General features: G+C 66.4%; 6 protein-coding genes across 6 annotated transcripts; 2 read left to right on the top strand and 4 right to left on the bottom strand.

The window, feature by feature from the left end:
* Positions 1 to 1,080: 1,080 nt before the first annotated feature.
* Positions 1,081 to 3,375, top strand: CHLNCDRAFT_143515 (expressed protein; the record flags this gene model as incomplete). The annotated part of the gene is made up of 6 exons (XM_005849197.1): positions 1,081 to 1,525; positions 1,761 to 1,885; positions 2,056 to 2,223; positions 2,427 to 2,497; positions 3,062 to 3,128; positions 3,220 to 3,375. 6 exons carry the CDS (start codon positions 1,081 to 1,083, stop codon positions 3,373 to 3,375), a joined length of 1,032 nt encoding a protein of 343 aa, XP_005849259.1.
* Positions 3,376 to 7,201: 3,826 nt separating this feature from the next.
* On the bottom strand, positions 7,202 to 10,624 carry CHLNCDRAFT_143513 (hypothetical protein; the record flags this gene model as incomplete). The annotated part of the gene is made up of 9 exons (XM_005848994.1): positions 7,202 to 7,260; positions 7,501 to 7,612; positions 7,934 to 8,017; positions 8,283 to 8,421; positions 8,729 to 8,917; positions 9,145 to 9,254; positions 9,599 to 9,712; positions 9,981 to 10,414; positions 10,558 to 10,624. 9 exons carry the CDS (start codon positions 10,622 to 10,624, stop codon positions 7,202 to 7,204), a joined length of 1,308 nt encoding a protein of 435 aa, XP_005849056.1.
* Positions 10,625 to 11,970: 1,346 nt separating this feature from the next.
* CHLNCDRAFT_143511 (hypothetical protein) lies at positions 11,971 to 13,251 on the bottom strand (the record flags this gene model as incomplete). The annotated part of the gene is made up of 6 exons (XM_005848993.1): positions 11,971 to 12,057; positions 12,145 to 12,267; positions 12,421 to 12,539; positions 12,651 to 12,776; positions 12,911 to 13,016; positions 13,210 to 13,251. The coding sequence occupies 6 exons, from the start codon at positions 13,249 to 13,251 to the stop codon at positions 11,971 to 11,973; spliced, it is 603 nt and encodes a 200-aa protein (XP_005849055.1).
* Positions 13,252 to 14,099: 848 nt separating this feature from the next.
* Positions 14,100 to 14,579, bottom strand: CHLNCDRAFT_17930 (hypothetical protein; the record flags this gene model as incomplete). Its single annotated transcript, XM_005848992.1, has 2 exons — positions 14,100 to 14,189; positions 14,424 to 14,579. Coding segments are annotated over 2 exons (246 nt in total), but the record flags the coding sequence as incomplete, so codon positions are not given.
* A 2,424-nt stretch (positions 14,580 to 17,003) lies between these two features.
* CHLNCDRAFT_143509 (hypothetical protein) lies at positions 17,004 to 18,970 on the bottom strand (the record flags this gene model as incomplete). Its single annotated transcript, XM_005848991.1, has 4 exons — positions 17,004 to 18,005; positions 18,172 to 18,253; positions 18,352 to 18,586; positions 18,922 to 18,970. The coding sequence occupies 4 exons, from the start codon at positions 18,968 to 18,970 to the stop codon at positions 17,004 to 17,006; spliced, it is 1,368 nt and encodes a 455-aa protein (XP_005849053.1).
* A 1,769-nt stretch (positions 18,971 to 20,739) lies between these two features.
* Positions 20,740 to 21,420, top strand: CHLNCDRAFT_143507 (hypothetical protein; the record flags this gene model as incomplete). The annotated part of the gene is made up of 3 exons (XM_005849196.1): positions 20,740 to 20,809; positions 21,004 to 21,101; positions 21,382 to 21,420. 3 exons carry the CDS (start codon positions 20,740 to 20,742, stop codon positions 21,418 to 21,420), a joined length of 207 nt encoding a protein of 68 aa, XP_005849258.1.
* Between the last annotated feature and the right edge of the window lie 1,915 nt (positions 21,421 to 23,335).

Below are 23,335 nucleotides of genomic sequence, written 5' to 3'. Positions count from 1 at the left end.
CAGGAGGCACTCCCTTTGCATATATGGTAGGGATAGAAGGCCCCAGCGCTGTGCGCGTGCCGCATTGCGGCCCGGGCCCCGCCGGCGGCAGGGCGGGTCATGCTTGCAACACGCGCGCTGCAGGAAGGACACGAACGCTGCAGGAAGGAATTGTGCAAGGCACTCAACACGGCTGCAATCACATGCAAGACACTTTGGGCTTTGTTCCCGAAACCCTCGTGCTGCGGTGACGAAACCCTCGTGACGCCCTGACGAGCATCATCCAGTGGTCCTGTGCCGCTGAAGCCAAAGCGACGTTCTTAATCGAGGGCCGCCCCACCCTGTCGGCACTTGCGCTCGAGGTCTCGCCCCAGCGGGAAGCATAGAGGTGTGGCCCTGATGTACACCTGCATGCCTCAGCCAGGCGACGCACTGGGTAATCACGTGCCGCGCCGTACATATGCATAAGCAAGCACCATCATTGCCGCCACCCATTGGCCGCTGCGCCTCCCTTGTGCACTCCTCCCCTTTTCTTTCAGATGGCTCCCGCCAAAAAACATTTAATTGGCTGGAACTCTGGTTCAGGCCACCTCTATATCGTCGGTTCGCAAATTGCCAACCCATGCGGCCTGCTGCACTACCGCGTCAAGGCAGGCGCAGCTGGAAATAGTGAGCGTCTCAAGGACAGGTTGCGAGAGGGGTTCAAGACCATACAAGGTCGTAGCGGCCCACCTGCACATTTCAAGACGTTTGCCTTCTCTATTGAGGTCCCCAACTTATATTATGAGGCGGTGATGCACCAAAGGCTGAAGGATGTTGCAACCCGAGCTCCTCTTCATGAAGTGGATGGCGGCACTGAAGTGTTTGAGGACGATCCTCAGGGAGTTGTGCTGACGGCGGAGTTCTGCTTTGAGCTGATGGAGGCCATGAGCGTCCATGCCTGCTCGCTTACTTGGGCGCCGCTGAGCCAGGATGTGGTTGAGGTGCAACAATACCGACCACCAGCCTGGCCGCCACCAACCCCTCTGCATTTCCAGCAGCCCACTAACCAGCGCAGACACTGGCTGCTGCAGCAGCTGCAAGGTGGCCCAGAAGGCGCGCATGGCCTTGGAGAAGCAGCTCATGCAGCCGCTGGCGCAGCTGCACCAGCGGGCGCAGCAGTGGCAGCAGGCGCAGGAGCGGCGGCCGAGGCAGCAGGCGTTGGGGCACTGCCGGCTGCGCCAGCGGGCGCAGCAGTGGCAGCAGGCGCAGGAGCGGCGGCCGAGGCAGCAGGCGTTGGGGCACTGCCGGCTGCGCCAGGGGGCGCAGCAGTGGCAGCAGGCGCAGGAGCGGCGGCCGAGGCAGCAGGCGTTGGGGCACCTCCGGCTGCGCCAGGGGGCGCAGCAGTGGCAGCAGGCGCAGGAGCGGCGGCTGAGGCAGCAGGCGTTGGGGCACTGCCGGCTGCGCCAGGGGGCGCAGCAGTGGCAGCAGGCGCAGGAGCGGCGGCTGAGGCAGCAGGCGTTGGGGCACTGCCAGCTGCGCCAGCGGGCGCGGTGGCAGATCGCCCGTCGATGGCGCGCGCACTGGGCAATCACCACTGGCAGGCGGAGGCCGACGGTTGGCTGGCGCTGCTGGTGACTGCAACAGTAGCAGACAAGAACGTGCCTATTAGCATTGAGGGTGAGGCCATGACAGTTTCAGCATTAGGGCAGCTTTTTTCCCGTGCTGCTCTGCATGAGCATGTGCACGCTGAGTATGGATGCTCTGAACCGCTTGTGCCTGTTTTAACCTTCGTCCTGCAGAGGCCAGTGGGCGTCAGTTGTTTGGAGAGCAGCCGGCTGACGGCCAGGAGATCAGCCTGCATGATAAACATGGCCGCCGCTACGCCGCAATCTTTGGGCGCAAAAAACAAAACTGGAGACTCAAGGTGACGGCTGGGTCATGGAGCATGTTAGCCGCTGAACAGCGGTCAGCATGTCTGGCATTGCTGCTGATGTCCCACCTAGCTCCTCAAATGGCTCAAATGGCTCAAGCTTCACCGCCGTTTGTCTATGTGTCTGTTGCACTCATGAAGAGCCACACCAATGCGCCATGCAGGGCGAAGGAATCAAGAAATGGAAGACGCAAGTCGGACTGGCAGTAGGCGACAGGCTGCGCCTGCACCGCCGGCCGGACCAGCCTAACAGCAGCAGCGGCGGCGGCATCACCCTGGACATTGAGCGCGTGCTGCCGGTTCCTCCTGGCACGCAGCTGCGAGCGGCCCAGGTTCGCCTGGTGGCATGTGTTTTTACAGCTGCTCTACAACAATTGCTTCCACCTGCTTGCTACCCCAATGTTGCATCCCGCCTTCCTGCCGCAGCTAGAGCTGGCTGCAGGTAATCCTTCTGCTGATGCTGGTGCGATGGGCGCTCAGGGCAAGCTGCCCACACCAGCAGGCACGGCGGCAGCCGCTGCTGCACCGGGCGCAGCACCCGCAGCGGGTGCAGCGGGTGCAGGACGAGCAGGCATGGCAGCCCCGGACCCACGACAGCAGCAGCAGGTGCCTCCATCGGGCAGGGATGAGGAACGGGGTGGCACAGCAGCAGTGAGCGCCCGTCACAAGGGGTGGCGGGAAACTCGGGACGGTTGGTGGGCAAAAGCCATCACGGAGGCAGATCTCAAGAACGGCGGCACTCTGAACGTTGGAAGTGAGAAACACCGAGCCGAGCCGCATTTCCTTACGCCTCTGTGCACTTACCACACTGTAGCTTAGCTGCCTACCTGTGTGCGGCCCTTACTTTCTTACTTGCAGGCCGGGCGGTTGAAGCACTGTTTGATGTGCCCGAGCCCAACCGCACATCCTATGCGGTTGATTTGTATGACCCATCGCTGCCCGAGTTCCCATTCAAGGCTGAGCTTCATCGCTACACTTACCCTGACACTGAACGGAGCGACTCATACAGGCTTAGGGTGAGCCGATGTTTGCGTCACTCTTCTGTGCTTGTATGGCTCAAGGAATTCTCATTTACCTGTGAGGGCGATCCCCCTGCAAATTGCAGAACCTCTTGAGATGGAATGATACATCAGAGGTGGTGGCGGGTGACACGGTGCGCCTGCGCCGCAGAAGGCACAGCCTGGTTACCAGCGCCGGCGGCTTCAGCCTGGACATTGCGCGCGTGCCGGCGGCAGCGGTTCTTGCCGACCAACCAGCGCCATAGGTGAGGCCGGTTGGAAAGCAAAGTCAGACAGAGATCAAGCGCCGCACCTGCCTCTCCCTCCAAGAGGCACAAGCAAGAGCAGCAGCCAGTGCAGCAGCAGCCGGCGCAGGCGCAGCCGCCGCCACCGCCGCAGCCGCAGCCGCCGCAGCCGCCGCAGCACCACCACCAGCAGCAGCCTGGAGAGGCAACAGGGACCATCTGGCACATATTGCAGCAGTAGCGTGTCCATGCCGAGCGGCTTCCGAGGGTGATCAAGACATGACTGAGACCACTTCTTGTTCCACCTTGCACCCCATCCTTTGTCATTTTTGCCAAACGTCTCTTCATTTGCATCCCCTGTGTTTTCACATCTGGCGCCACCTGTCGGCCCGGCGTCTGCAACCTTGGCGGGGTCATTGACCTCTGCGTCGCATGTCCACATCACATAGTATGTAAATATTAATCAATGGTAGAGTTATGGTGGATGCCCCGGGCTTTGCAAAGGCTTGACTTTCCACCTGGCTTGCCTTTCTCCCACAGGCACCAGCCCCATTCACACACACACAAGATGGCCTCCCTGCCTGCCCAGACATGCCCCCTAGTGATGCTGGCCGCCACGGCCTCCAAGCTGCTGGCCCGAGCCGTGCGGGCCTGCCTGGCCTCCGCAGCAGCCCCTGGGGAGCACACGGTGGTGCTGGAGCTGCAGCAGAGCCCGCAGGCACCAGGGCTGCTGGGCCTTCGAGGTGGGCGTGGCCGGCCGCCGCCGCCGCTCTCTCACAGACTTCCCCCGTGGCCTGCCTGCGACATGGGGCGCAGCGCTTGAGCCGCTGCCAAGCAGCCCTTGACCTGCCTCCTGCCTGCAGTGTGCGATGACGGCCTGCCGCTGCCTGTGGAGCAGCAGCCGCTCGAGCGCTGGGCCGAGGGGCTGGGCCCGTTGCTGGCCCAGCCGATGATTGCAGGCGGGGAGCTGCGGGCTCAGGCCACAGGTGGGTGTGTGGTTGGCTGCTCCTCTCCTGCTGATTGAGCGCTGCCATGCCATTTTGTTCCAACCTTGTTGCCATCAACCACGCCCACAACCCGTCCCTACCACTGCCCAGCAGGGCTGGAGGAGGTGGTGGTGCGGCGGTACCGCTTCCAGGCGGCTGCCGGAGGCGCGGGCAGCGTGTCTGTGCAGCCCGCCGGTGCCACAGCCAAGCCGCCCGGCAGCACGCTTCGAGGCAGCGTGCTGGAGCTGGCAGTGGTCCTGCAGGCGGCTGGCGGTGGCGCGGCTTCTGCTGCCAGCGGCCTGCATCAGCAGCAACAGCAGCAGCAGCTGCCGGCGTCAGCAGAGGAGGTGGTGGGCTGCCTGCAGCAGCTGCTGGGCATGGTGCGGGTGCTGGCCCCGCCCCTGACCCTGCTCATGCGCCTGAAGGGCGTGCTGCTGCAGGCAAGCTGGCCTGGCGCATGCCCGGCTTTGCTCTCATGGCAGCAGCAAGTCTCGCGGCTGGCTTGCAATCCCAAAGGCCCTGCTCAGTGCTGAGTGCAGCTGACCTCGCCTGTGTGCTGCCCGTGCTGATGCCCCGCAGGCGCCCGACGGCAGCCTGCAGCCCGCCAGCGGCGCCCGCCGCTTCGACCTGCCGCTGACGGCTTCTCTGGGCGACCTGGCTCGCTTAGGGGAAGGTCCGTCGAGGCGCCCACCGCCTCCCTGATTGCCTGCCAGATGGTCAGCAGCGCTCAAGATGAGAAGCGAGATCAGCCGTGCCCAGGTGTCGAATCCCCCTCCCTTTAAAGAAATAAAGAAAGATATGCCTGCCCCGCAGGCATGGCCGCAGAGTTTCTGCCGGAGGCTGCGGCGCCACAGGAAGCGGAAGCAGCGCTGGCAGCGGCAGGCGATGGGCTGGAGCCTGACTCGGCAGCCGCCGCTGTGGGCTCTGCAGGCGGGGGCAGCAGCGAAGGTCAGGGGCCTGCCGCCGGCGGCGCCGGCACTCCAGCGGGCCCAACAGGCGCACGCTCAGCCGCTCTGCAGCCAGCCCCTGCTGCTCCTGCAGCGGGGCCAGAGGGAGAAGGCGGGCAGGCACCCCTGCTGACGTACGTCGGTGTGGGGGAGGCGGGCTGGGGCTGCCCCTGCGCCGCCCGGCACTTCCGCGGCTGCAAGTGGGCGGCCCGGGTGGGGCTGGTGCTGCAACTGCCCGACCATGCGGCACAGCAGGCACAGCAGGCGCAGCAGGCGCAGCAGGCGCAGCAGGCACAGCCGGCGCAGCAGGCGGGGCAGGCTGGGGAGCCCGCCGGCGGCGGCGCCGGCGGCCCCAACAGCGGCGGCGGGGCCGGGAACGGCAGCAGGGGCGGCGACGGTGGCGGGGCTGAGCCCACCCCGCTGCACCTGTTCCGCGGCTGGGAGGTGCAGCTGGGGGCGGGGGCGCAAGGCCACGCCCTCAAAGCGGTGCAGAAGTGCGACTGGGGCAGCTATGGCTTCCAGCTGGCCGCGGCACACCGCGGCGCGGGTGAGGCGGCAGCCGCTGCGTGCTGGCCCCGGCCGCCGCCGCCGCCGCTGCGGCTGGGGCTTGCTTGCCGTACGCCGCCTGGCCCTGCTGCTGCTGACTGCCTGTGCCTCGTCCTCTCCCTCTTGCCTGCTGCCCGCCTGCCTGGCTCAAACCGCAGAAGGGCCCCTGCTGGCGGTGCTCAAGTGCGCTCAGCCGCGGTCGGGCGCGCGCCTGGTGGCGGCGGTGGTGCACCTGGCCCCGTCCGAGTACCGCAGCCAGGCGGAGGGAGGGGCGCTGCCGCCGCTGGCACCGGGACACGAGGTGGGAGCAGGCAGCGGCTGGGTCAGCGTGCCTTGGGATGCAGCAGCATGCCTTGGCTGCAGAAAAGAGGGCCTGCTAGGTGGCACAACTGCGCCAGCTCCTGCGGGCTTGCGCCGCCCAGGTACTGTGTGCTCCCTTCTCCCGCTGCGACAGCTGCACTACGCCCTGCCGCCCTCTTTCTTCACCCCTGCCATTGCCTGCAGGCCCGCCTGGTGCGGCACGCGCTGGAGGGCGCCCTGCGCCAGCTCAAGCGCCAGTGCCCGGCGGTGTTGGCCAGCCGGCGGGAGCGCAGCCTGGCGAGGGCGCTGCCGCTGGTCGGCAAGGCCGTGGCAGGTGGGGTGGCGGGCCTGGCAGGCCGCTGGGCTGCAGCCTCGGCGGCGGGATGTAGGCAGCAGCCTCCACTTCACAGCAAAGGCAGGGCAGGTTGCAGGCTGCAGAGGCAGGCCAATTCTTTCTCCACCATGCAGCTGCCGCCGGCACCTCCCTCCCCGCAGGCATCCTGCTGCGGTCTGCAGAGGGGGCCATCGAGGCGGCCTTGGAGGATGAGGCCAGCGCCTTGCACCAGGCCTGCGCCATGGCGGGCTGCCCGCCAGCGGGGCTGGAGGGCGGCGTGGCGCGGCTGCTGCAACACGGGATGGCGGCGGCGCTGAGCGGCGGCAGCGGCGGAGAGGGCGCTGGCGCCGAGGCCGGCTCCCAGCCGTGTCCGGCACCTGCTGGCCAGGCATGAGCGGCAGCTGCTGCCGTCGGCTGCTGAGGACGCCAGCAGGCAGCACAGCTCTGTGCAACAAGTAGGATGCAGGTTACAGGCACAGAGCATGCATACAAGGAAGTAGGGGAGAGGAAGGGGCGCGCACCATTACAAAAGGGAGGCGGCAGGGGCGCGGCGGGGCTGGGGGCGCTTTTCAGTATCAGGCAACGAAATGAGAGCGGGCTGGCAGCACTGAGTGGCAGGGGTGAGCGCAGCAGCGCCGACCAGAGAAGCTGGCCGCCGAAAGGGAGGGTGATACAACAGGAGGTGGGGGCTCAGAGACGGGGTGCACAAATCTGAGGCGGGCGGCGTGGCAGGATGCCTACAAGGAGCAGAAGAGGGGCGGAGGTGCGCGGCAGCAGGACAGTGGCTGCGCTGCTGCTCTAAGCTGGCGCTTGGGCAGGTGCGGATGCCGCTGCGGCCGAGCCAGGGGCCTGGGGCCCTGGCGCCGCAGCCGGCAGGCGGCGGCGCCAGCAGGCGAGGCGCGTGTGGGGCTCATCCCGCGCCCGCAGCGCCATCATCCCGACGCGACGGGTGCGCTAGCAGCCCATGGGGTGGGGCGAGTACATCTCACTGAGGTACAGCAGGTGGTCCGACACTGCAGGGCGCGGGGGGGGGGGCGCAGCAGCAGAAAGGAGCCATCTTTTAAAACAATCTGACTCCTAAAGAGCAGGCGCAGGGCGGCTGGCAGCCCACCAACACCGGCCCAACTGGTGTATACCAGACGCAAGCACGGGCGCGGCAGCGGCCAGCAAAAGCTGCTGCCAGGGCCGGCCGGCCGCGCCCCCGCCGGCCCAGCCGCTGCCAGCGCTCTGGAGCGCCGCCCCCGGCCACTCACGCGAGGAGCAGAGGCCCAGGTGGCACACCGAGTTGTGGCAGGCCTGGTCCTCGCCGCTGGCGTCACACACCCCCACCAGCGTGTGCCCAAACAGCAAGTCCACCACCCAGACCTACGGCAGGGGGGCGGGGCGGGGCGCGGAGGGGAGGTTGGCGCGGGGTGAGGGTGGAGGGCAGCATGGGCGGCGCGGCAGGCCCCAGACACTGACGGCTCCTCTCAAGGGGAGGGCCCCGCGGCAGCAGCCAGGCTGGCTGCTGCCACCCTTAGTTCAGACCCAATCATCTGGTCTGGTATTGCATACGCAGGGCACACATTAGCAAACACAACAAACACGCACCCGTTGCACAGACCCAACCTTCGTATTCCATACGAAGGGCACACAGTCGCAAACACAACAAGAAAACACAGCCACACACGAGCCAGCACCCCACACCTCTCTGCTGACATGGTAGAAGCCCATGTAGCCGGGCGGCACCGAGGGCACTATGTCGCGATTGTGGGTGAAGCGCCAGTGCACCTGCGCCAGGGGCCGGGGCAGGCGGGTGGGGGAGGGCAGGGCTGGGTGGCTGGGGGGCGCTCACGTGAGTGGCGGCGGGGGCGAGGGAGGGAGGGGGCCAGGCAGGCGCGAGATCACAGCCCTCGCCCCAGCCGGCTACGCAGAGATGCTGTCCCGCATCGGCTGGGCCCACCATGTGCCCTGCTGTCCCCCCAGCTCTGCCCCGCTATGCCCAAACACACCACCACCGCCGCCACCCAGCGGGCCCTCCCTCCCGTGCCCCTACCTGCACCACCTCCTCGAACCACTCGGCAAACACCTGGTTGCCCACGCGGGGGCTGCCAAAGGAGTAGACGCGGACGTCTGGGGCACCCAGGTTGAGGCGCAGGTCCAGCGCGCACAGCGTGGCCATGGCGGCGCCCAGGCTGCACGGCGGGGGTGCGTGCGTGTGCGAGCGTGTGTGTGTGCAAACAATCAGGCGGCAGGCACAGCGTGGGAGGGCCACGTGTAACGGGTGCGCAGTCGGGGCGAGCAGCTCTCCAGGAGGGCAGGGCTGTGGCGCGCTGCGGCGCGCTGTGCAGCTGTCGAAGAGTGGCGGGGTTGGGAAGGCGGCGGCGCTCCACCTGGCGGCCTGGTTCTTCCCACCGCCCCACAGCACCCTTCCCTGCTCTGCTCTTCCCCAAACCACCCCTGCCCCGCCCTGGCTCCCCAGCACCACCGCACCCCGCCCACCTGTGCCCAGAGACATAGATGGGCACGTCAGGGTGGCGGCCCCGCAGCGCCTGCACCCCCGCCGTGATGTTGGCGGCCAGCGCGGAGCCATTGTAGGAGGTGAAGAAGCCGCCGTGGACGAGGGCGTGGGGCGGCGCCCCCGGGTAGCCCAGCGCCAGGTCGGTGCGCCAGGTGCGCATGTTCTGGACCCTGCGCGGGGCGAGGCGGCAGGCAGCAGGTGGGCGGGTGGCAGGGGCAGGCAGGCAGCGGGCGGGCAGGCACCGGCGGGCAGGCGGGCAGCAGGCAGGAGGGCAGTCTGGTCGGGACTGGCGAGGATCGGCTTGGCGCCAGCGCAGCCAATCCCCGCCGCCGGCCTCCTCCACCAGCCGCCACCGGCCCTCAAAACCCCATCCAGCCAGCCCCCCCAGCCAGCCCACCAGTTGTAGATGGAGTGCGAGTCGGTGCCGCGGAAGGCCACCACGATGGCGTCCAGCGGGGCGCTGTACCCCACATACCCCTGCAGGTCCCACAGCTCGTCAAACACAACCTGCAGGGGGTGGGGGTGGGCGGGTGGGGGGTGCGCAGGCAGGCGCGCGGCAGGTGAGCACGTCTGCGGTGCGTGTGCGTGCCAGTCAGCGACGCTGTGCGTGTGTGCGCGACCCTGGCGGCAGCCGCCGCGTGCTGGGACCTGGCGTGCGCGCCGGCCTTGGGCTGCAGCAGCCCTCCCAGCACCCCCCCGTCCCCAAAACAGCCAGCCCGCCTCGCGCCCCGCCCTGCCCGCCTCCAGCACTGGCAGCCCACCACCAGCCGCCCTGCCCTCAGTGGCCCTGCCTGCCCGCAGGGGGAGCACCCCAGCCAGCCACCCGCCGGCCGGCCCACCCCACCACGCACCGCCTCTGGCGTGAATCCAGCAGATATGCCTCCGCAGCGGGAGCAGTTCCAGGTGGCTATGGAGGAGGCGTTGCAGTAGGAGATGGCCACATAGCTAGACAGGCGCCACGCGGTCTGCAGGCAGGCAGGCAGGGCAGCAGGGAGGATGGGGGGAAGGTGGCAGGCGGGGTGTGGTGGGCGGCAGGTGGGAGGCAGGGTGGCGGCGACGGCGCTGCTGGGATATGGCGAGAGAGGGGGAGCGGGCATGGGTGGCCCATACGCCACGCCAGGCGACCCCTGCATGCGCCTGAGCCGACTACCTCCATGCAGCAAACCCCCACCGCATCACATACATACCGCCCCCTCCTCCTGCACCCCTCCTGCTCCTGATTGAAGCACGCACCGAGAAGTCCAGGCCGTGGCTGCGGTTGGCCATGCGCCCCAGGTCTGTCATCCAGGAGAGCCACAGGGGCACCAGGGGGGTCATGGCGGAGGAGTTGTAGGAGAAGAAAGCGTCGTCCCGTGGGTCAACGGCGTTGACCGCCGGCGCCAGCCCAGCACCCAGCTCGGCCTCTAGCTGGGATGCGGGCAGGCGCAGCTCCGCGGGCGCGGCCAGGCTGCCGCTGTGGGGCTCCAGCGGTGCGACACGGATGAGGCGTTGTGTGGGGGCGGCCCAGGGCCACAGGCGGCGCCACCAGGGCGGCGGCGGCGGCGACTCAAACTGCGCGCGCCAGGCGAGGGCCGCCGCAGCACGCGCATCCTCCTGGCTGCCAGGGCTGCCAGGGCGCATAGCGCGGTCGGCGCCCAGCCGGGCCTGCCGCGCCGCCGTCGTGGCGCCTGCGCCGGCGGCGGGAGGAGCAGCAGAAGCGCGCGTGAGGAGGCGGGGGCTTGGTGCAGGGGCGACCATGCAGGGCAGCAGGCGAGGAGGGCAGCCCAGGAGGGCCCGTGCTCTGATACACAGACGTCGGCCACAAGCTCACCTGCCGCGCCCACCACCAGCAGGCCCAATAGCGCCCCCAGAAGCGCTGCCCGAGTACCGGCCCGCATTCCGGTGTGCCTGCAGGGCCGAGGAGACGCTTCTTCGCGAGCCTCGGCAATGGGGCCCCCGTTTGTCGTGGCGCCCCTCCAGCGCCGTGCGGGCTTGCCTGCGCAGGCTTATCAGGTCACGCCGCCATCTGGGAGCCGCAGGCTGCCTCACGCGGTGGCTCCGCACCGACAGCTACACACGGGCACAGCAACAACCCTCGGGACCCGCGTTGCCCCACTGAACGATGCAGAAGACTGCTGCAGTCGCCGGGCGAGGCGCCCCATGAGAAAGCCCTCGTCCGGTGAGTTTCTTCATGGGCGCCGCCAGGCAATCCCGCCGCCCATCCCCAGCGCCGCGCAAGAAGTGGGTGTTTTGTCCGATCTTTGCTGTGGATTGAGATTGCCACCGCCATTACAAGTGAAACTTCCAGCCAGCCCGCTTCACTGGCGGGCATTGCTCTGCCGGGCCATGTTGCTACCTGGCTGCTTAGGTTGCCGTCCCGCCGCCGAGGCCCAGCGTCTCGTTCCGAGTCTTCGCTTCCACTCGCTCCATCTCCTGGCGCACCTGCACAAGGCACTGAGCAGGCGAGTCGGGACGCGGAGAGGTAACAGCAGGCGTGCAAGTCCCCAACACAGCAGGTCGACAGAGCCTGCTGCCGCTCAGAAACGCGCATCTACTCACAGCCGCCACACCTCTGGATCGGCATGCTCCCTGGCCGCCTGCGCCTGCTGGGGCAGGGTCTGCCCGGTGCTGGTGTGCCCAGCCGCGGCCAGCTTGTCGGGATTCTGAGGGTCTGCGCGCTGCGCCGCCTCACGAGACTCCTGCAGGGCGGCGCAGCAGGCGAGGAGGAGTGTGGGATGGCGCGTAGCGTGGGCAGTGTGCAGTGCACCCCACGCCCGCGGCCAAAACAACCGCGGATCTGCGGCAAAGTCCAAGGCACCACCTCCTGCCCCGGTTGCTCTCCCCCAGCTGTTCTGCGCTCCCTGATGCTCTGGATCCTCTGCTTGCCTGCATGGCGGCCTCGGTGACCTTGGACTGGCTCAGGCCGGCCTGCTTGTGGCCTGCCACCTTATGCTGCATGCTGCTCACTCTGTGCTGGCTTGGGAAGAATGTGCAGTGATGTGGAGTAGGTTACCAAGGTTAACCTGAGGTCCTGGTCTAGTTGTTCACCACTGTCCAGTCAGCATGTGTTGGTGCTCTCTGCGTCACAGTCTGCGGAAGACTCTTCCCCTTCTACATGCCAGAGAAGCCCAGAAGCGCTCTATCCCTGATACCAAGACGCACTCATCAGCCGGCGGCTGGGACAATTGGCACCCCACAGTGTAGAGGTCTCCCCGGCCGCGCTCTGCGCATCCCCTGCCGCCAGTCAGGTGTGCATGTCCTCGAGCATGTCCCCGGCAAGCATGCTGACTGCCAGCAAGTTGAGGTCGTCATGCTCATGCAGCAGCATCTCCTGCAGAAGCAAAAACACTTTACCGTCGACCAGGATGCGTGGCGCCTGTGCAGGCCGCCCTCGGTGCCCGGCTGCACCCCGGCTCACCTTGAGCAGCGGCCAGCGCGGCAGCAGGGTGGCCAGCTGCTCCCACACGACATCCACGCTCATGCGAGGGTTGACAATGGACAGTGCTGTCATCCCGGTGGCGGCAGACAGCCCCGGCGCCAGCTGCAGGCAGGCAGTAGAGGCGGGGCTCAGCCGACTGGAAAGCCTTCCCACAGCTGCAGCACAGCTGCTGCTTTCTGCGCCGTTGCCGCAGGTGGCAGCGACCAGCCGGCACAGCAGGCCTCACCGAGGCTGAGCCGCCTGCATCCCTCTCACCGTGGCTGTGTGGAAGCCTCGGATCTTCAGGGAGCGCAGGCTGGACAGGTAGCTGCCCTCGGGAGGCAGCGAGGTGCCGCCAACCTCATCCAGCAACAGGCTGGTCAGGCCAGGCAGTTCTGCAGGCCCGGGCCGCATGCAACAAACACCTTGAATCAGTCAGTCAGTCGGGGCCTGGGTCAGCCAAGCCCCTGATGCCCCGGAATGGCTGCCACGCCGCTGCCTCTCACCATTCAGCACATGGGCGTTCCTCAGCCTGCAGGGCAGCACCTCCTGCAGGTCGTCGTCATCGACCGTCGTGTTGAGCTCCAGCCGGCGCAGGCCGGTGGCGCTTGCCAGTGAGGCGGCAGGCACACCTGAGACGGCACCCCGCGCACCCCCGCCCCAAGCTGGCACCCCACGTGCACGCTCAAGTAGCAAGCAGCCATGCAATCGCTGCCAGCGCACCACCCAGGTTGCTGCCGCTCCCAGCGACGCCAGCGCGGCCCACCTCCCATCGTTTCCAGGTCGAGTATGTTGGACCAGACGCCAGGCTCCAGGGTAAGAGACGTGAGGCGAGCCAGGTACTCGCCTGGCTCTGGCTTGCACGCCAGTGTCTGCAGCAGCAGGGCGCACACTGTGGCAGCAGGGGCGACCGGTGGCGCCAGTGGCACAGCGGCGAGGTGGTCGGTTTCTGGGGGCCACGTCCAAATCGTATAACGTGCGGGTGGCATGTCTCACAGCTGTTTTCAGCCCTGAGCTGAGCTGCTAGGGCATGGCAGGCAGCACATGCATGCGCTGAGCACCAACCAGCGCCTGCAGCTTGGGCAGCTTGTCGAGGAAGGTGGGCATCGAGTGGACGCCACACGCATGCAGCGTCTGCAGACCTGCTGAGGAGCAAGGGCAAGCGGCGGCAGGAGGGATTGGGAGGCTGACATTTGGCGACGACGGAGCTGGCGACAGAGGCAGGGCCAAGCTTGGCTTAAGCCCAAGGTCACGTGCCTGAGAGGCGGGTGAGCCACAGCGGCAGGCCTGTGCTCAGGTCCGAGAAGCCTTTCAGCGACCTGTAGGCACGTGAGGTTGGGCAGCTTTGAGACGACCACTGGCACGCCGGTCAGCTGGCAGTGATCAAACTTCAGGACCTGCGGGAGGGACAGCAGCAGGTGTGCATGCCAGTCAGCAATGCCGTGATCCCAGGGAGGTTGCCAAGCCAAAGGCGACTGACTGATCGGCACAAGCAGCCCTACCCGCAGCGTGGGCGCCAGGCGGGCGAAGTTGGGAGGCAGCCCACAGCCGCGGCGCTGCTGGGCAGTCGTCGAAGAGAAGCGGATCCACCAGCAGCAGCGCCCCCTGGCACGCCGCCAACGAGCGAGACACCTGCGGGGCGTGAGCGCGCCGAGAGCGGCAGAAGCACATACAAACGGTGATGCCATGTGCGGCGCCGCACCACTAATCCGGTTCCAGAAGGCCAGCAGCTGCCCTCCCGCCGAAAAGAGCCGAGCGGTGCCGGCGCCGGGCTGCATCCCCGCCTCCCTCCTCCGCCGCTCCGGAACTCTGGGCGACTGGCGCTGCCGAGGCCGGCCCCACCGAAACAAATGAACAGCTTCGTTCCCGTCCCGTCCTGTCCCGTCCATCCCTCCCCACCCTTCCCCTTCCTGTCCTCCCCATCCCTTCCCAAGTCTCCCCCCAGCTGCCCGACGCACCTCATAGCTAAAGTCTACGTGCCCCGGGGTGTCAATCAGGTTCAGTAGGTAGTCTGCGCCTAGGTGGCGGTACACCAGGCTCACCGTCTGTGCCTGCGCGGTACACCACAGGGGCGGTGTTGTGGCTCTGTGACCGGCCCAGCGCCCCTACCGACAGAAGCAGCAGCAGAAAACCAGTGGGGAGCACAGCACCGGGCACGGCAGCAGCGCAGGCAACGCAGGCGTGTGCATTCCTCATCGCCGCCGCCGATGGCAGCGAGCCATTCCCCGCGGCCTCCTGGCGCCGCGGCTGCGCCCCTGCGGCCAGCCGCTTGCCTTGACGGTGATGCCGCGCTCCCGCTCCACTTGCAGCTTGTCGAGGTATTGAGCCTGGCGGCCAGTGGCAATGGCTCCCGTGGCCTCCAGCAGCCGGTCTGCCAGCGTCGACTTGCCGTGGTCAACGTGTGCTATGATGGAGAAGTTGCAGACGCGGTCGGGAGGAAAGTGGGCCACGGTGTAGCCGCCACGCACAAAGCCGCGGGCCGGGTCGACGGCAGGGTCGAGAGCGGCGGCGGGCCTGGCGGCGGCAGCTGCAGCGGGGTCGGGCGCCGCCTGCGACGAGGCCCAGCACTGGTGCAGCAGCACGCGGGCCTCCCTGAAGCCGACAGGATAGGCTGGCGAGGCTGCGGAGGCGGCATCGGCGAGCAGGCTTCGCAGCAGCAGGGCGGGCTGCGCCCTGCGGAACCAGGCCATGGGCTGAAACTCAAAATTATCGGCGTGCGGAGATCAAGGCATGAGTCGCATGCATTGCCGCCCGCTGTGCATGCCGCGCAGGAGTCGGGCTTGTTCGAGTGAGAATGCTTACAGGACCTGCTCTTCCACGGCTAAAGTACACAGTCAAGCGAAGTGGAAAGCGGCTCATGATGCAAGGCTGACAAGCCTCAGAATAGGGAATAGCATCATAGCGATCAATCATAAGGTAACCAGGAAGCGGGAAAACGCAAGGCAGGGAGCCGGCTCAGGCTCCTGCTACACCCGCCCGCCCGCCTTTTGTTGTAGGTGCTATGTTCCCACCCGTTCACATATGACTTAAACTATACATGAAGCAGGGCAGGGATTCACAGATGTTCTTTCTACAGTCAGCAAAATACATCTGACAATCGACATGTCGCTATGCGCTTCGGCGGTCAGATACCTGCGCACTGTGGCACAGCTGACCGCTCAGGTGACAGCATAGTTGCGCCCAGGTGCCGACCACAGACAGCCGGCCGGCTGCCAGCGGTGAACCAGTGGCGCGCTTGTGTCAATTGAGCATGAGACACAAGCCAGGCTTGTGCTGGGTCTGCTGGTAGGGGGCGCAGCACAGCATGCTGCTCCCGTACGCCGGAGGCAATACATCGCCAGCAGGCTGCCAGCCTTAGGCGGGGTGGCAGGCCTGCCTCCCCATTCCCTTTGTTCGCAGGCATCAGCATCGCTTCGTGCCATACCAGCACGTGTGACGCGCCCCCACCCCGCCCGCTTACGGCACCTGCCCACCGTATGGGGGCTTGTTGAGGTTGGGGTGCCCCCTCCGCCCCTGGGCAGACCCCAGCGGAGCTGGCGAGGCCCGCCAGCGGCAGCTGCTGAGCGCCGCGGCCCAGGAGCAGGGCTGGGGGCAACAGGGGCGGTGAGCGACGGGGATAGCGGGGGCCAACTGCACCCGATGGCGGCGCGCCGCTAGGGCGGCCAGCCGCAGAGAGGGCGCAGGGGACTGTGACGTCGGCCGGTAGGGCGATGCCGGCGGCAGAGGCTTGGGGGTAGGATCGTAGCAGCCACATTGCCGCCGCAAGGTGGCAGCGAGTACGCCGCAGGGAGAGCGACAGCCAGTGTTCCGAGGACAGCAGGCAGCTCGGGCGACGAGACGGCGGACGGCATGGCAGAGCGCCCGGCGGCGTTAGAGGCGGCAGGAGCCGCTTCCTACGAGAGCGGCGCGCGTGTGCCGCTAGGGACATGGTGGTGTGTGACTAGCGGAGATTGTGTAGACGTTCCCATTGTCGGCACTCATTGCTGTGTGTAACACACACAGCCCCACAGAGTCATCAGACCAGCACAAGGTGGGTTTTCGGGCAAAAAAACATGTTTGGTGTGATGGAGTTGGAGGGGATCCTACCATATATACCGAGTTTCCCAAGGCGTTTCCAGCGTTTCTGAGCGGAAAAAATGAGGTTTCTGGGGGAAATGAGTGAGTTTCCAGGGAAACAGGGGGAAACACAGGGGACCAAGGGGACATGCCATGGGCGGGCGGCGCCTCGCTGGCGCTGCCACAGCCAATAAGTCTGGGACCAACCGTGCCTGCTGCTGGGTACCAACTGCATTACATATGTGAACATGCAAGCAGCACACTGCTTGCTTGTGGGCTTACAGTCAGGTTTCAGCAAGAACAAGCTTGCAGCACAGACTTTGTTGTTCGAGCAAGGATGGATGAAGCAGTAGAACAATAGGCAGGACAGGCCAACTGACAGGTCACCGAGCGTTCAGTGTGTGAGCGGGCAGACAGTACTGCATGTCGTGGAGCAGGTGTGGTGCGGTAAGAGCAAAGGGGGTGGACATGAGAGTGGGGGTTCAGGGCGGGAATGCAGGCAGCGCAGCGGTGGCGGTCAGCCAGCGCTGGTGACAGGCAGCAGCAAAGGCGGCGAGGCGGCAAGGTTTCTGGCGGAGGAAGCGGTGGGGGGGATGGGGCTCAGCAAACAGGTCAGGAAAGTTGAGGCGCAGCGGGGCGTAAAGGGGGCAGGTGAGCAGCATGTGGGGGGCATCTTCAATGCCGTCGTGGCAGTGGGGGCAGACTCGCTGCTCTCGGGGGCGCCGCGTCCAGCGGCCGGTCTCTTCCGCGCCCCAATGCGACCCGGTGCGCAGCTGCGCCAGCGCCTCGCGGTCCTGCCGACGCTATACTGCATCCAGGTAGGTCTCGCGCTGCCCAAACATGGCGGGCGCCAGGTTGAGGGCGCCCACCACGTTGTGCACATAGTGCTCCAGCCGGCTGGCGCCGCCCTTCGCCAGCGCCTCCTGGAGCTGCGCCAGCTGGCGGCGCTGCGCAGCTTCCCCCAGCTCGCCGAGGTCAACAGGTGCTGGCTGCTGCAGGTTCAGCTGCATGCCGACCGCTGCGAGACCGGCCGCCAGCTGGGCAGCCCAGGACTGCTGTGCCAGGGGGTGGGCGCCATCTGCGAGCTGCACGCTGGACAATAGCGCTTGCTGCAACAGGCTGCCGGGACGCTCCTCCAACGTCTTGTTCCAGAGTTTGGCTGCCCGCCGCAGCCAGCGCTGCCACAGCGGGCGCTCGCCAGTCTCCGCAAGGAAGACCGCATTGGGGGTGCTCTGCCGTACCCCCAGCAGGTGGCGTAGGTAGCTGAGCTGCAGCTTCTCGGCCGCGCTGCCGGCACTGCCACGATGGCAGCACGCCGCTGTGGCCGCCAGCTGCACGCCCCACACCTCAGCACCATGGGACAGCACCGAGTCCACCATGGTGCCGAAAAGCCACAGCTGGACGGGCGCCGCCTCGATGCCCACCTCTGCGCAGCGGGTCCGGCAGTTGTGCATAGCCGGCTGTGCCCGGGCTGGCGCTGCTGCCCCTGCCAGGCAGGTGCTGGAGTGAAAGGCGATGCCGAGATACTTGAAGCTGGTGACTGCCGCCAGCTGCTGGCCGGCGAAGGTGAGGCCTGCTGCCTCTGCTGGCTGCTGCGCCGCGTGCTGGGTCCGCCGCCCGCTGAGCAGCATGAGCTTGGTCTTGTCGATGTTGACAGTGAGGCCCCACTGCCGGCAGGACTGCTGGAGCAGGTTTAGCTGCCGCTGCAGCCCGGCCGCTGAGGTGGCCAGCAGGACCATGTCGTCGGCGTACAGCAGCGGTGGCACCGCGGCGCCGCCGCTGCCGAGGAAGCTGGGGAGGTCGAGCTGCTCGCCAGCTGCGCCGCCGCCATCAGCTCCTCCTCCAGGTTGTCGATGTAGAGGCCAAAGAGGGTGGGGCTGAGGGGGCAGCCCTGCTTCAGGCACAACAAGGAAGCCGGGGCGGCCGGGAAGGCAGCGCGGGCCCAGCACGAAACTCGCCGCTGCAGCTCACTCCAAGGCGTGGGTTGCGGAGCAGGTAGTCGGGGATGGCGTGCGCTGCCTTGGTCTTGAAGTGCACTTGCCGCCGGTGCGGCCTGGTCGGGGTGGGTGATCAGCCACACCTGAAAGTTGATGCGGCAGGCCTCAATCGGGTGGTGGGCGGCAAAGGGGTTGGCCGCAGGCACGCACACACCAAAGCCCCAGCAGTTGCTCATCCTCCACCATCTCCCAGCACCACAACGCGCTCAGCAGCGTGCAACGCTGGCTGCCGATGGGCACCACAATCACCTCCTGCAGCCGGCCCACATACAGCTTGCTGGCAGCTGCCTGCCTGTTGGCGGCGGGCAACGTGAAGGTGGCCGCAACGTAGCTGTTGGTGTTGGCCTTGCGCAGGTCCACGCGCTCACTTGCAACATCAGGTTTCGGACCTGCACGAGCGGGCAGGGAGGCCATAAAGCAGGGATGTTGGCATGGCACACATCTGCTGAGGTGCCTGACAGCTGGCAGCAGCTTGGGATGGGAATGAAGAAGGGAGTGGGCATAATACCCCAGCAGCCCGCACCTGGATGTGCCTTCAGCTGAAACTGAGCTAGCCGTGCAACCCAGTGGCAACCCGGCATACGACTAACCCGCCGGCGCTGCTCATCGCCGCAACAAATACACAAGCGGCAGTCTGCAATGTTCAACCTCACGACAATGGCATGCATTCCTTTGCTTCACGCTGCGCATGCCAACCCATGGCTAAGCGTTGCCAGGCACTGACCTGCACCCGCGCTGCCGCCGCCGCCGTTGGCGATGCCCGCCGCTGCCATGTGAGACCGTCCAACTTGCGCCCGCTGCATCGCGCCCTACCAGCATTTTATGACCCGCTGCAGCATTTGCAAGCCCCACCGCAGCAGGAGGAGAAGCCTCTCAGTGTGGCCTTCATCCCATCTCGCCGTAGCATCGCCAGCGGCCTCCCACATTGTCCAAAACACTTCAGGAAGCAGGTGCGAGTGGCCCGAGTGGGTGCGGGACGCGCCCTTGGGGATGTGCTGCCCGGAGTACGGCAGGAAGAAGAGATAACGCGCGGTCTCGAGCGGCACGGGCCTGCCGCTTTGCCATGCATACAGCTACAATCGGCCCTGCAAGCCGAGGCGGGCGGGCCCTGATCGGCCGAAGTGATCGGCGGCCAGGAGCCCGCGATGCTGGCCCCCGTGGTCAGGCGGTGACCGCCGACCTTCAAACAGGATCTACGGGCAGCTGGGCGCGGGCAGCAGCTCGGGCTGACGGCAGCTGGGCGCATCGTTGACCTCGCGTAGCGGCTTCACCAGCGCAGCCTGTGGCAGCACCAGAGCGAAGTCCAGAAGGTTGGCAGCAGGTGGTCCATACTGCCGTTGCCGGTCAGCAGCGGCCGCCGCCGCCGCCGCCCGCGCCGCCGCCCGCCCTGCGAGTGCTGCACCCTCGACGCCCTGCGGGTGCTGCATCCTCGACGCCCCGCGGGTGCTGCAACCTCCACCACCACCAGCAGCAGGCGGCACTGGCCTGGACCTGCCAATTTGCTACCTTTCACCAGCACCCATGTTCAGTGCCGCGCGTGCTGCTCTGTCGCCATGTGCTGCTGTGCAACTGCATGTGATTTTCTAGCAGGGCTGGCAGCAATGCGGCAGGCAACCCCTCCGCTGCTGAGCAGCCTGCCACTCCCATATCCTCTCTCCCTGGTGCCTCCCGATTCCACCCGATGCAGCTCATGGAGCCCACCTCGCCAGTGCAGCACCACTTGACGACCCCTCCCATCTCCGGCATCCTTTTCACTGTTGGCACAGGTGTGCAGCGGGCTCGGGGAGGGCTGCCCGCCGCGCGCGCCCACTCCTGCGGCCGTCGAGCTGCGGCCTTAGTTTGTGCATAGCACATTGGCCGGCGCTCCTTTTCTGGCCCTGCAGTCCAGCGCACCCTCCCTCTACCCCGCCGCAGGCTTTAGGAGCAGCAGCACGACGGCTCGTCAGCTGCCGCAAGGTCAAGCCAGCCATGAATGGCGGCCCCGCGCCGACAGCCTGCCTGGCAGCAAACTTTCTGCTACAGAATGACGATGCGGAGGAAGAGGATGGGTGGTTCAGGTATGCCCAAGGCCCGCTGCCGCTGGCAGGCATCAGCTGCGCACGCGCATGCATGCATCATTGCCGAACCTGCCGAAGCTGGGACTCATCTCATTTTGGTTCTGCACCATACTGGCCTGCCCTTCAGCACTGCCTTCCTGTGCCGCGCTGCAGGCGAGCCCTGAAGTTACCTGCCATCAGCATAGCTCCATGCCTCCAGGAGCTTCCTCCGCAGCGAAGGTGGGTGCCAAGGCCGCCGTTACAACCCGCACCGGGGCCAGGTTTTGAGCCGCTACAAGGGTACTGCAACACCCGGCCGCCCACCCCTGCCTTTGCTGCTACATGCACTCTCCACCCTGTGTTGCCCTCTCATCCCTCGTTCCACCGCTGGATGCCTGCTCCCCTGCCGTCCCCCTCTCGCCCGCCCGCCCGCAGCGCTCTCCGCGCCGCCGCGGCAGCCTCCCCGCCCGCCGACGCCGCACGGCGCAGCGGGCGCGTCTGCCGCCATGCGCTCCCGCGGCCAGGACTGGCTGGTCGACCAACTCATGCGAGACGGGGTGGTGGCCCACTCAGACGGTGCGGGAGCTGCCCTGAACTTGGCGCCGCCGCCAGCTACATGCGCAGCACCCTCGCACCTCACCCTCGCTCACACTCCCGCCGCTGCCTCCCTCCACCCAACTGACCCTTCCACTCAACTGACCCTTCCACACCTGCTCCTCCCGCCTCCCCCCCCCCCCAACTGTATGACCCCCTGGCCCACCTGCCGCCAGTGGAGCGGGCGCTGCGCCAGACTGACCGGGCTCACTACGTGGACAGCGGTATCCCGCTGGCCTACATCTACCAGGCAGGAGGCCTGCTGTGCTGCGCTGTACTGTACTGTGCTTTGCATTGCTTTGCTGCTGCTTTGCTGCTGCTGCCGCTGCTGCCCTTTGCTGCTCCTGCTGCTGCTGTGAAGTGCCTCCTGCCCGCACAATCCCCAACCCCGCTGGCCAGACTCCCAGCAGTTTGGCCTGCTCTTGCCATGCATGCCGACCACAACACATTGTTTCGCTGCTGCGTGCTGCAGGCGGAGGCACAGGCTACCACGGTCAGGCGCAGCCCCGGCCCAGTGTGGCGCGCCGTGGCGGCCGCCCCACCCTCGTCGCCAGGCGGGCACCCTCGTCGCCAGGGCGGTTCAGGAGAAGTAAGCCGGCGAGCAGCCCAGCATGTGCAGCAGCTGCTGCAGCAGGGCCAGGCACAGCCGTCCCCGCTCACCCAGCCCCGCCGCCAAGCGCTGCCTGTGATCGGTGGCGGCGGACACATCAGCCTGCCGCCGCCGCCCATCCACATGTTTCCTGCCTTGAAAATCCACGTTTCCAGCGGCCCTGTTTCCAGCTGTTTCCTGTAAGAAACTCCCTCTTTCCAGCCAGGAAAAATGCAATTTCCAGGGGTGTTTCCGGCCTGTTTCCACCCAGGGAAACTCGTGCATATATGGTAGGGGGAGCAGGTGGGCGCCAGTCCGTAGCAATTATAGCGTTGAGGATTTGAAATCGGTCAGCGGCTGGAGATTGTGGGGTACCGACGGCGCTCGGTTCAGGTGCAGGTGGCGTGGGCGGGGCTTCAGCTCCAGCAGGGTCAGCTTGTGCGAGCATGGGGTTTGTGGCTGCAGCAGCATTGTCACTGGTTACTGCAGGGTGTGTAGTCACGAAGCCAGCTGATCGCCTCCCAATACAATTGACTGCTCTAGAGCCAACTCTCGAGGGGGCGCCAGGCATGCGCATGCGCCTGAGCCAACTCAGCGTGACGGATCAGTCTTTCAGGAGTCTTGCTCCTTCCTTAAAGGCACACCCCTCTACTCTCAGTGAGCCCTGCGTGGCAGCCGCCTTCTCAGCGGTGGAGATGGCCGCGCAGTTTTTTCTGAGCCTGTGGGACAGCTTGGTGGAGGGCGTTATTGAGGGACCGGACCCCCCGAATAAAGGGGGGCGGGATTTGGCGGTTCCCCTGGGGGCGTGAATGGAAGCAGAAGTGGGCAAAGCCTGTGGAAAACGGGAAGAGGGTTTGGGTGCGCCGCTTACAGTTGCGAAGCCTCCAGAAGAACAAAAGCTACTTCCAGGTGCGGAACCCCACCCACCGCCTCCAGTCCCGCCTTGGGCGGCGGCGTGTCGCCGCTGTGTTGTGGAGGTTTGATCCTCCAACCATGGCCACCTGCAGGGCATGGCGGATTTGTACCAGAACGGTGCAAATTGGAATGAGTGGGGCAGGATGAGGGAGTGCTGCGCGGCCGCCGGCTGGGTGCAGAAGCGGGTTGCAGCATCTTACCGCTCCCAAGCTGCTTACTTTCAGCAGCGTGATGAGCAGGCAGCTGAGGAGCTGCTTGCCGCGCAGCAGGGGCGGGCCCCCGCCCTGGTGGTTCTGCCCAGCCTGCAGCTGGTACTGCCAGATGCGCTGCGGGACGAGCCGGCGCGGCTGGACATGTGCAGCGCCTGCGCCAAGCTGCTGGAACAGGTGGGCACCTGGGCAAGTGTGGCAGGCTGCCCGGCTGAGCCTTGTGCTGCTGGAAGCATGTCGTGTTGGACGGCTGCGGCCCATGATGCGCTCATGTGCAGCTTGGTGCTGCTCCTCCTGGGAATCGCATAGTCTGCGGGCTGCCCTGTTTCTTCCATGAGGTTTTTGCTTGTGTGCCATGCAGACAGAGTATGAAGAGCGGCTGGCACAGGCTGAGTGCAAGGACTTTGATGCCCACTACCGAAGCAAGGGCATGCTGCCAGCCCCTGTCGCTAGCAGCTCGAGCCTGAATGCAACCCAGGCGGCTGGGCAGCCAGCTGAAGCAGCGGCTCCAATGCCGGCACCGCCATCCTCGCAGCAGCAGGACCAGGAGGGCAAGGGTCAGGGCGGGCTGCATGATGGCCCTGACACGCCCGTGCTGCAGCAACAGGAGCAGCAGCTGCGAGGGCATCAGTCAGGGGAGCAGCATCCTGGCGACGAGGTGGCGGCGCCAACGTCGGTTCAGTTGGAGCAGGCTTTCCCCCACGAACATTTCCTCTGATACTCTCAACAGCCTGCACCCAGCTGGCTTCCTCAATCCACGCCCAAGGGCGTATTCTTTCTTTTCTTTCTTTCTTC

This window comes from Chlorella variabilis (assembly GCF_000147415.1).
Source record: "Chlorella variabilis unplaced genomic scaffold CHLNCscaffold_6, whole genome shotgun sequence".
Lineage (NCBI taxonomy): Eukaryota > Viridiplantae > Chlorophyta > Trebouxiophyceae > Chlorellales > Chlorellaceae > Chlorella > Chlorella variabilis.
Note: the sequence above shows the minus strand (reverse complement) of the source record. Positions and strands in the feature narration are given on the sequence as shown.